Consider the following 11,632-nt stretch of genomic DNA (forward strand, 5'->3'; position numbering starts at 1 on the left):
TATCTGGTTTGTTTGCCATTCTATAATCGAAACAATGTATAACTTCAGCTCTGAGATCCCGGCAGGTTGAAAGCTGGTTTCTAGGGTTTTGTTTAGCTTCTTATTTACAACATAGTACATAGTTGATTAGATTTGCAACTCAGAGGCCGGCAAGTGAGGCGGGGAACGTTGGAGTCTGCAGTCACTGAAGCAAGGAAGCCTCATGTTCGCTTCCAGCTGCCTGGCTGCCGGCCACCATCTTGGCTGACAGTTAATTTGCATAAGGATATGCTGATTAGCCAATGGGAAGGGTAGTGGTCGTACGCCAATTACCATGTTTCTCTTTTATTAGTGTAGATAAAAATCAAATTACAAGGCTGCAAACTAAAAAACGGAGCTAATATGTAGTAAGACATTTTTCATGTGCCAATAATTAGCTTGCGATCTTCTCCCTGCTATTCATTAGCTGAAAGACCTTAGGCAAATTACCTAACCTCTCTATGCCTTAGTATCCTCATCTACAAAATACACACAGTAACGGCACACACCTCCTAGGACGGTGGTGAGAATTAAACGAGTTAGCACATGTCAAGTACTTGGAGCAATGCCTAAGATGATGTAAGTGTTCTGTGTTAGCGGTTATTTTTATTAGGCCTCTCATCATTATCACTATTATTTTGATAGCAAAATGAAACAAACAAAATATACCTGGTAAAGGCAGAAGGTTGATATTACATTTCTGGGCAATTTTCATCATCGTATTTTCTTCTTCTCCCCGGCAACAGTAGGTCACTGCCAATCCCAAAGTACCTAAAGACAGAGGGAATGTTAAGTAGTAAGTCATTTTCACCTAAATGGCACTCCAAGTCCACTGTCACATTCCAGATTCCTCCCCTTAAACAAAGCACACCAACTTGTCTATTTACCAAAACGGCCAGCCCTGCCAATCCGATGCATGTATGTCTCCCAGTCCAGTGGCACGTCCAGATTTACAACCAGATTCACCTTCTCGGCATCAATCCCACGGGAAGTCTTGAATCGAGAAAGAGAGCAACTGCCTGCATTACCTGTAGCATGGCACCAATGCACACCACCTTATTCTAGTCTAACCAGGAGCCAAATTAAGACAAGAAGATATTTAGGAGGAAGGAGCAAAGGAAAAGGAAATTCATTTCTGTGACTAATTTCAAGAGCAAAGATGAAAATATAAGACATTATTATTATTCACCCAAACTGAAGAGGGTATTTACCAGATCTGTGGAGATGAGGACTCTGCAATGAAACTGCTTCAGTTTAGCCATAGCATCGAGACGCTGATTCTGATTCATGTTGCCTAAAAAGAACCAAACACACAATTATCAAATCCAAAAAAAGCAGGAATCATAACTCCCAGTCTTAACAATTTAAAAAGTTAATGCTGTCCTTATATGCAAATCTAGGCTAAGACCTACAGTCAGAATCTTTTAAAATATGGTTAAGCAATACACCTGAAATTTAAAAAATCAATTTTAAATGGTGATTAAGTTATGCCTGCAGATACAATATTATATCTGAAAAGTCACATGTAAAGTATAACAATTCTTAGGAAAATAAAATTGCTTTAATCAGCTATTTATAAATTTGGTGTTGAAGTGTGATCTATAGTTAAAATATTAGTCCATCAGAAAACAGTGTCCCCAGTATCTCATGATATACCAGGGCTAAACAAGCTAATAGGTTAAAGACTAAGCTGAGATACTCAATCAAAACATCAACCTATGAACCTGGAGGTCACGCTCGATCCCCAGTGTTGGTCCTGCAAGAGGCGGCTGATCGAGGATTCGCGCTCATCATTGATGTTTCTCTCTCCCCCTCTCTAAAATCAATAAAAATTAAAACTCTAGCCCTGGCCGGTTTGGCTTAGTGAATCGGGCGTTGGCCTGTGGACTAAAGGGTCCCAGGTTCGATTCCAGCCAACGGCACATGCCCAGGTTGCAGGCTCGATCCCCAGTAGGGAGCATGCAGGAGACAGCCGATCCATGATTCTCTCTCATCACTGATTTTTCTCTCTCTCTCCCCCTCTCCCTTCCTCTAAAATGGATCTCACTGATCAAACATTCCTTGAAAGCTTTTATTCCTACTAGGCCAGAAGTAATAACTTAGGTTTGTGTCAAAATGAATCACTTTTGCCTACCACAAGACCATAAAACAGTTCAGTTAGCGATTCTTTAACATTTTAACAATGATTGTCAAGAAGCAAAATATTTTCCTCTTAAGATGACAAAAATAAAGTTTGTGTGAATATAAGTCCAGTTTTCTAATTTTTTTATTATATACCAAATTACTCCTTAAAAGAATATACTGATATGTTTCTATCTCTCCCTTCCTCTCTGAAATCAATAAAAAATATATATTTTAAAAATCCCAATGAAAAATGAACCTGGAATTTCCTTCACTCTGAAGACTGAGCGCAACCTCACACTCACAAGACAACTCTTGAAGTGGTATTTCTGCCTCGTGACCTGAGAGAGGCTTCACTTCAGGTACTAAACAAGGATTAAAATGAGATGAACTCACCTGAAATGCACTCCGCGGGAAAGCCTTTAGAAGTAAGGATATCAGCCAAATGCTGTGCTCTATGAAAATGACAGAGGGTGATAATTTTACAGACGCTGCCCACACCTATTCTTTTATCTCACAAGTTCCCCCAGATGGCCTTTCACGTAATTACCTGCTGTGTAAATTAGAAAAGACTAAGGCTTGATTAAACGGAATTCTGCTGAACAGTTCCTGTAAATGCTGAGCCTTTTCTTCAAAAATCTTATGGGCCAAAGGGTACAAATTGACAACTTTGTAATACTGCTTCAAACCTATGAAGAAGCCAAGAGCCGTCTGTTAAAACACCGTTAGCTGCAACCCCGTAAGAGCACATATAAAAGCAACAGGCAACTAGGCACGAAGAAAAATTCCAGAGCATCACACACCAGGGATGTGAGTATCCAGTATCTATGCTCACCGAGGAGACTTGGGTCGCTGGAACTGAGTCTTACAAAAGTGGGGTCTCTCATGTACTTGGCCAAAGCGTTAGCCAAACATTCTGGGTAAGTCGCTGACACTGCCACCATCTGTTTACTGGCCGGCAAGGAAGAATAAATCCAACTGCAAAACAGAAGAACACACGCCATGGAAACGATTCAGGCAGTAATCGCCACCTGGAAAAGCTAAAGACAGACACTTGGGGGCACCATTTTAATAGCCAAGTTAGTTGTATTTCTTACTTTATTTGCTCCTGGAAGCTGCCTTCCTCTAAAAGCTTATCCGCTTCATCCAGAATAAAGAGACGTACACTGCCTGGGTTCAAGTAGTCGAGTTCTATCAGTTGTTTAATTCTGCCTAAATTTAAAAAAAAATAAGAAATATTTATGGTGAAAAAAATTTGTGCAAGTCTCAGCCAATACCACTCTACTTAGAGGTTGTATTGCTGACTATCCTGATGCAATCTTCATTTATGCACTAAACCACAAATCAGAAATTCTGAGTTCTGATTTTGCCCAATTCCATTTGTCCCCCCTCACATGTCATTAGCAATAAGTATGGAAAATACACTATTCCTATCAAAAACTTGAATGGCTAAGGGGCTGAATGACAGACTCTAATCCTGAGTGATTCAGGACTGAATGATTAAAGCAAATAACCCAATGTGTGGCTTAGAAAGGCTTCCTGAAAGTCATCTCACGCCTCTTTCTCAGAAGCCTGCCCCATACATTCTCTTAAATAGCCTTAATATTATTGTGTTTTTAAATATATTTTTACTGATTTCAGAGAGGAAGGGAGAGGATGAGATAGAAATATCAATGATGAGAGGGAATCACTGATCAGCTCCTGCTGCACGCCCCTCACTGGGAATCGAGCCCGCAACCTGAGCATGTACCCCTGACCAGAATCGAACTTGGGACACCTCAGTCCACAGGCCGATGTTCTATCTACTGAGCCAAACCAGCGAGGGCACAATATTATTGTTATATTAAAAGTGTTCAGCCCAGGCAGTGTGGCTCGGTGGTTGAGCACTGACCCATGAACCAAGAAGTCACTGGTTCGATCAGGACACATCCCCAGTAGCGGGTGTGCAGGAGGCAGCCCATCGATGATGCTTCTCTCTCATCAATGTTTCTATCTCTCTATCCCTCTCCCTTCCACTCTCTCTAAAAATAAAAAAAAACCTTATTTTTTTAAAGAAATGTTTAGTTCCTAAAAGCTCCTGTTACGGACAAGCATTGATACCTTACCAGGAGATCCAACAGCAATATGACATTTTTTAAGTCTGGTTTTGTCTTGAGGTAAAGGAGTCCCTCCAATAAAGACATGACACTCCAAGCCTTCCATTTTTATTCCAATGGCCGTGATAACGGAATGTATCTGTACAGCAATTTCTCTTGTAGGTGCCAAGATCAAAATCTAAGAAAATGTAAAATACACCTTTAATGAGTCAATCAAATAAGTACATGTGATTGGCGTATTATACAATGAGCTATTTTCCTTTGAATGATCAGTTTATTCATTCAGCAAATCCTATATAATAAAGGCCTAATATGCAATTGTTCAACCAGGAGTTTGACTGCTTGCTATGACATGCGCTGACCACCAGGGGGCGGCGCGCACTGGCAGCGAGTGGTAGTGGAGGCGCTGCCAGCCGCAACAAGAGCGGACCGGGCCGGATGGTGGAGCAGGTGAGTAGGCGGCACCAGGCCCTGCTCGCAGCCGCCTGATCACCCTGACCGATTGTCCCGCAGATGGCGACCAACGACTGGCAGGCCCTGATCGCCCAATCGGGGCCAGGCCCCAGGCTGGGACAAGGAACTGGGGGTGGGTGGTGGCGACCAACCACCCACGGTGCCCCAGAGGGGGGCTGCAACCTCTCGTCGGCTACCTGGGGGCAGGGGTGATGGGGGCGGAGGTGCGGTGAGAATGTGGGGTGCCTGCCAAGCTCACTCTCACTCCCCCTGCTCCCCTCCCCCAGGACGCCAGGGTTCGCGCGCCGGGGACCCCACACTCAGGTGCCAGATGCCCGCAAGGAGCCCACCCTGCACCCGCGCGGCCTCTTCCAGGTGAGTCGGGCCACAGCCACCGGGATTACAGGGCTCCCCGTGGGTTCGTACAGGAGCCAGTCTGCGAGGCCAGCCAGGAGAGAGCGCACTGCCCACCCGGCTTCTGTGCGGCCCAGAGGCCCATGTGCACCCCGGCCCGCGGCATCCGGCCATGCTCACCGCATCTCTATGTGGGGACTCGGGCACCGTGACTCAGGCGGAGGGGGGGGGCGCATGAGGGCCCGGGACCCAGGTGCTGCCCAGGCCCCAGAGGTCAGCTGGGACCTGCCCTTCCACGCCAGACGCTTGTGCTTCCATCGCCAGCCAGGCCAAGGGACCACACCCATGCACAAATTTCATGCACCGGGCCTCTAGTATTAAATAAGAACCTACTATGTTCTAAGCAACATACAAATTGGTATGAAATCAACATTTAACGGTACAAAATCCTTGCTCTAATGGCACTTTCATTCTTTTTTTTTTTAATTTTATTTTAGAAAAAAATTTATTTTTATTGATTTCAGAGAGGAAGGGAGAGAGAGAGTGACTTAGAAACATCAATGATGAGAGAGAGTCATTGATCGGCTGCCTCCTGCACTCCAGGCATGTGCCCTAACCAGGAATCAAACCGAGACCTGGTTCATAGGTTGACACTCAACCACTGAGCCCACACACTGGTAAGAAGATATATAATAAACAAATGATAAGATATACAATAAACAAACATCCTATATAATAAAAGGGTAATATGCAAATCGACCGAATGGCAGAACAACCAATCGCTATGACATGCACTGACCACCAGGGGGCAGATGCTCAGTGCAGGAGCTGCCCCCTGGTGGTCAGTGCACTCCCACAGGGGGAGCACTTCTCAACCAGAACCTGGGCTGATGCCTCCGCCCACTCCATGGGGAGCGGGCCTAAGCCATCAGTCGGACATCCCCCAAGGGCTCCCGGACTCCAAGAGGGCGCAGGCCAGGCTGAGGGGACGCCCCCTTCCTGAGTGCATGAATTTCGTGCACCGGGCCTCTAGTCATAAATAATAGCAGGAAGTAAAAAGTGTTGTGAAGAAAAATCAAACAGGGAAAAGAGAAAGAAGCAACAAAAGAAGGAAAGGAGCCCTAGCCAGTTTGGCTCAGTGGATAGAGTGTTGGCCTGAGGACTGAAGGGTCCTAGGTTCGATTCCGGTCAAGAGCACATACCTTGGTTTCAGGCTTGATCCCCAGTACCGACAGGGGCATATGAGAGGCAACCAATCAATGTGTCTCTCTCACATCAATGTTTCTCTCTGTTTCTCAAACTCCCTTCCACTCTCTCTACAAATCAATGGAAAAATATCTTTGGGTGAGGACAAAAAAACAAAACAAAACAAAACAAAACACCATACAATCTTCCAAAACTCAATCGGGAAGAATCAGAAAACCTGAGTAGGCCAATAACAACTGATGAAACTGAAGCAGTAATTTAAAAACTTCCAGCAAGCAAAAGTCCTGGACCAGATGATTTACAGGAGAATTTTACCAAACATTCAAAGACGAACTAACACCAATCCTCCTCAAACTATTCCAAAAAATTCAAGAGGAAGGAACACTTCCAACCTCTTTTTATGAAGCCAACATTATCCTAATTCCAAAACCAGATAAAGACACTACAAACAAAGAAAATTACAGGCCATATCCCTGATGAACATAGATGCTAAAATCCTCAACAAAATATTAGCAAATCAAATCCAGCAATATGTTAAAAAGATCATACACCATGACCAAGTGGGATTTACCCCAGGGATGCAAGGCTGATAAAATATTCGCAAATCAATAAACATGACACATCACATAAACAAACTGAAAGATAAAAACCACATGATCATATCAATAGATGCAGAAAAAGCATTTGATAAAACCCAGCACCCTTTTTTGATAAAAACTCTCAGTAAAGTAGGAATAAAGGGATCATACCTCAACATAATAAAGGTCATATATGACAAACCTACAGCCAACATAATACTCAATGGGCAAAAACTAAAAGCGTTTCCGTTAAGAATAGGAGCAAGACAAAATGTTGGGAAAACTGGACAGATACATGCAAAAAAATGAAACTAGACCACCAACTTTCACCATACACAAGAATAAACTCAAAATGGATAAAAAACTTAAATGTAAGTCGTGAAACCATAAAAGTCCTAGAAGGTATTTTTGCACAGGCAGAAAAATCTCAGATATCTCTCATAGCAATATGTTTACGGATATACTAGTATCTCCTGCAGTGGTCTGCAAACTCATTAGTCAACAGAGCCAAATATCAACAGTACAACGATTGAAATTTCTTTTGAGAGCCAAATTTTTTAAACTTAAACTATATAGGTAGGTACATTGTTATTAACTTAATTAGGGTACTCCTAAGGCTTAGGAAGAGCCACACTCAAGGGGCCAAAGAGCCGCATGTGGCTCACGAGCCGCAATTTGCCGACCACGGTCCTAGGGCAAAAGAAACTAAGAAGAAAATAAACAAATGAGCCTACATCAAAATACAAAGCTTCTGCACAGCAAAAGAAACCATCAACAAGACGAAAAGGGAGCCCACTGTGTGAGAGAACATATTTGGCATCTGATAAAGGGTTACTATCCAAAATATATAAGGAACTCATACAACTTAACAAAAAGAAGACAAACAACCCAATTTAAAAATGGGCAAAGGACCTAAATAGACACTTCTTCAAAGTGGACATACAGATGGCCAAGAGACATATGAAAAAAATACCCAAAGTCACTGATCATCAGAGAAATGCAAATTAAAAAGACAATGAAGTATCACCTCACACCCGCCAGAATGACTACCATCAACAAATCAACAACTGACAAGTACTGGCAAGGTTGTGGAGAAAAGGGAACCCTAGTGTACACTGCTGGTGGAATGCAGACTGGTGCATTGTGGAAAACAGTATGGAGTTTCCTCAAAAAATTAAGTATGGAACTGACATTTGACCCAGCAATCCCACTTCCAGGAATATATCCTAAGAAACCTAAGACACCAATCAGAAAGAATGTATGCACCCCAATGTTCACAGCAGCACAATTTACAATAGCAAAGATCTGGAGCCCAGCCGGCATGACTCAGTAGTTGAGCGTCAATCTGTGAACCAGGAGGTCACGGTTCAATTCCCAGTAAGAGCACATGCCCAAGGTTGTGGACTCATCTCCAGTGTGGGGCGTGCAAGAGGCAGCCAGCCAATCAATGATTCTCTATCATCGTTGATGTTTCTATCTCTCTCTCCCACTCCCTTCCTTTCTGAAATCAATAAATATATATTTTAAATTAAAAAAAGATCTGGAAACAGCCCAAGTGCCCATCAGTAGACAAGTGGATAAAAAGGCTGTGGTATATTTATACCATGGAATATTATGCAGCACTGAAAAAGGAGGGTCTCTTACCCTTTGAGACAGCATGGAGGGACCTGGAGAGTATTATGCTAAGCAAAATAAGCCAGTCAAGTATCACATGATCTCACTCATATGTGGAATCTAATGAACAAAATAGATTCAGAGACACAGAAGCATAGAACATAATGCAGAATCTCAGAGGGAAGATGGGAGAGGGTGGGTGAGTAGAAGTGATCAACCAAAGAACTTATATGCACACATGCATAACCCATGGACACAGACAATAGTGTGGTGAAGACCTGGGGTGGGGGCAGGGACAGGCTAAAAGGGGTCAATGGGGAACAAAAAGAGATATATGTAATACTTTCAACAGTAAAGAAAAGACACGGAAGGGCTGGAAGGGGTCAATGGGGGGGAAAGGGGGACACATGTAATACTTTCAACAATAAAGATCTATAAATAAATAAATAAATACTAGGAGAAAATATGCCAAATAAATAAATAAAAACTAGGAGAAAATATGCCAAAACTGTTCATAGCAGTTTCTCTCTAGGTAGGTGAGATTATACTTCTTTTCTGGTACTTATTCATTTTTCTGAATTTTCCCCATTTTCAAAAATGAGTATGTATTACTTCTTAACACAAAGATCTTAAATTTTTAAAAATACAGGTTTTATTTATGGAACTTATTCAGGGTTTTGGCATTTGCCTTGCTGACAAATTATCAAAAGCCTAAATCTCAAATATGTTGCAGTTCACAAGTAGAATAACCCAGGTCCTTGGGGAGTAGAAGGATTTCCTCTGTGCAGCCTCTCCCAGGATTTGGTAAGTATAAGGTAGGACTCCAAAAGCTTTACAGACCAAGAATGTAGGTTTCTGGGTGAAAAACCATCGTTAGATACATGACTGAGAATGTGAAATAGCTTGTCGTAACTACTAAATCACAAAGCAAAACTATAAGGATCTTATCGGCTTCATCTTTGTATCCCCAATGCCTGGCAAACTATTAATAATATGGGCTTAACAAATCTTTTAAGAAATGACCCCCAAACCCAAATCTCCTGTTCACCTTAGACCTATTCCAACAGATTGTCAGGGGTGGGGAATGCCGGGTCCTGGGGCCAAGGCATTAGGGGTGAGTTAATTAAATGTTTAACTAAAAATAGCAGGCTAATTTTTTTTAAATAGATTTTTATTGATTTCAGAGAGGGAGAGTGAGACAGAAACATCAATGAGAGAGAATCATTGACTGCCTGCCTCCTGCACGCCCCCCATTGGGGGACCGAGCCTGCAACCCGGGCATGTGCCCTTGACGGGAATCGAATCTGGGACCCTTCAGTCTTCGGGCTGATGCTCTATCCATTGAACCAAACTAGCTAGGGCAGGTTTTCCTCTTTGCTGATATAGGTGTATCAAGAACACCCCTCTTAGCCCTAGGAACCAGGAGGTCACAGTTTTTGTTTGTTTGTTTGTTTGTTTAATATATTTTATTGATTTTTTACAGAGAAGGGAGAGGGATAGAGAGAAACATCGATGAGAGAGATCGATCAGCTGCCTCCTGCACAGCCCCTACTGGGGATGTGCCCGCAACCAAGGTACATGCCCTTGACCGGAATCGAACCCGGGACCCTTCAGTCCGCAGGCCGACGCTCTATCCACTGAGCCAAACCGGTTCGGCAGCAGGCTAATTTTTAAGTTGATAAGTTTGTATGGCCCCAGAATGATGTTATAAATATTCAAATGGCCCTTGGCAGAAAAAAAGGTTCCCCACCCCTGCCCTAGAAGATGGGAGGCCAATGATACATTCACCGAGCTGGACAAGCCACCTGCAGTTATCAGCAAAAGCCAGAGCACCACACGGCCATGAATCAGGCCGAATGCTAAATCTCACCCCAATCTCATCAGCAAGCAAAAAATAATATCAATCTGTATTCTCAAGTAATGACATAACTGACATACATGACATTCTATTTAAGATGCAGTAACAATAGAAAATTCCTAGCTTCTAACACTAATAATGCATCCTTGGTCACCAGCCACACCACCACCACTCAATGACCTGTGGACCAAGAGGAGTCACAAGCTAACCTGACCAGCTCAGGGAAGGCCAGCATGGTAGCCTTGCAAACTCCGAGACCTAAAGTAACCACACAGGATGGTCTGAAATTAAAACTTTTAACTAAAGGCAGTTTATGGCAGGTAGTCATGTCCTAGGCTAGCGTCTTCCCTGATAAAAGTCAATCCTTACCTTGACTAAGCCTGTCTATTGTCTTTGCATCTATAACACCAGAGGCACGGAATGCGTAATGCGTGCAAGGGGCTCGGCCCCCACCGCAGCCTTGGGGGGGGGGGGGGGGGCCTCTGCCTCTTCATCCAGAAGGGCGTCGTCTAATTAGCATATTACACTTTTATTATTATGGAAGATTCCTTTGGAAAGTCAAGGTAACTCCTTTTTCCAGACCCCTCGGGGCACAACCAATGCACCAGGGGGGAGAGCATAAATCCGCGTTGTTATTGCTATTAGTGACTGTGAATTATCCTGTACCCACCTGTGCAAAACATGTCTATCATTGGACTTTTCAACCAATCCCAAGGGTTTCCCTGCTTTGCTTTCTCCCGCCTCCCTAATCTAGCACCGGTGAATTTCATGTCACCCACCTTCAGCTTCTCTTCTGATTGTAATGCGTAAAATAAGGTGCAAACCTGCCATTCTCTGCGGCATTACCTCAATCCCTTGATGTCTTGCTTCCTGGCATTTGGCTCAACTAAACCCACGAACATTCTCTACAGGTCGGTATGTTTCTTCTGCTGACAGCCCTACTGTCTCACTTTCATACTTTCCACGTGGCTTCACTCAGTCCGTCACCGAGTTCGCATCTATTTCTGAGGAGCTACTGGTGTTGCACCCGCCCCGCGGTAAAGCCCGCGGAGCGCACCCTCCTCCGCGGGAACTCACCTGGGTGCTCAGGTTCTCCAGGACAAGCGAGTCCAGCGCAATGGTGGAGAAGACGCAGGTTTTCCCGGTGCCGGACTTCGCTTGAACAATCAAGTCTGCAAAGAAAAACAAAATGATCACTAGACGATACCGACTGGGGGTGCTTGGGGACCAAACAGGAACCCCGGAGCTAGCAGGGACTGCAGACATCCCCAGCGCGCGCCTCCGCGTCCAGTTAGCTCTCGACACGGCAGGCCGTGCCCGGCAGCGCGCCTCGT

General features: G+C 43.9%; 1 protein-coding gene across 1 annotated transcript in view; it reads right to left on the bottom strand.

Moving 5' to 3' along the window:
* Window positions 1-11,576, bottom strand: part of DDX20 (DEAD (Asp-Glu-Ala-Asp) box polypeptide 20) — a 16,467-nt gene extending 4,891 nt beyond the window's left edge. Inside the window, exons 1-9 of the mRNA XM_014534600.1 lie at window positions 11,376-11,576; window positions 4,245-4,413; window positions 3,237-3,351; window positions 2,975-3,117; window positions 2,690-2,828; window positions 2,536-2,594; window positions 1,230-1,312; window positions 906-1,011; window positions 688-789 (exon numbers count right to left, since the gene is read on the bottom strand). Coding sequence (XP_014390086.1) covers window positions 688-789; window positions 906-1,011; window positions 1,230-1,312; window positions 2,536-2,594; window positions 2,690-2,828; window positions 2,975-3,117; window positions 3,237-3,351; window positions 4,245-4,413; window positions 11,376-11,564 — 1,105 coding nt within the window. The 5' untranslated portion in view covers window positions 11,565-11,576. The remainder of the gene's footprint in view (window positions 1-687; window positions 790-905; window positions 1,012-1,229; window positions 1,313-2,535; window positions 2,595-2,689; window positions 2,829-2,974; window positions 3,118-3,236; window positions 3,352-4,244; window positions 4,414-11,375) is intronic.
* Between the last annotated feature and the right edge of the window lie 56 nt (window positions 11,577-11,632).

This window comes from Myotis brandtii, unplaced genomic scaffold (assembly GCF_000412655.1).
Source record: "Myotis brandtii unplaced genomic scaffold, ASM41265v1 scaffold131, whole genome shotgun sequence".
Classification (NCBI taxonomy): Eukaryota; Metazoa; Chordata; class Mammalia; order Chiroptera; family Vespertilionidae; genus Myotis; species Myotis brandtii.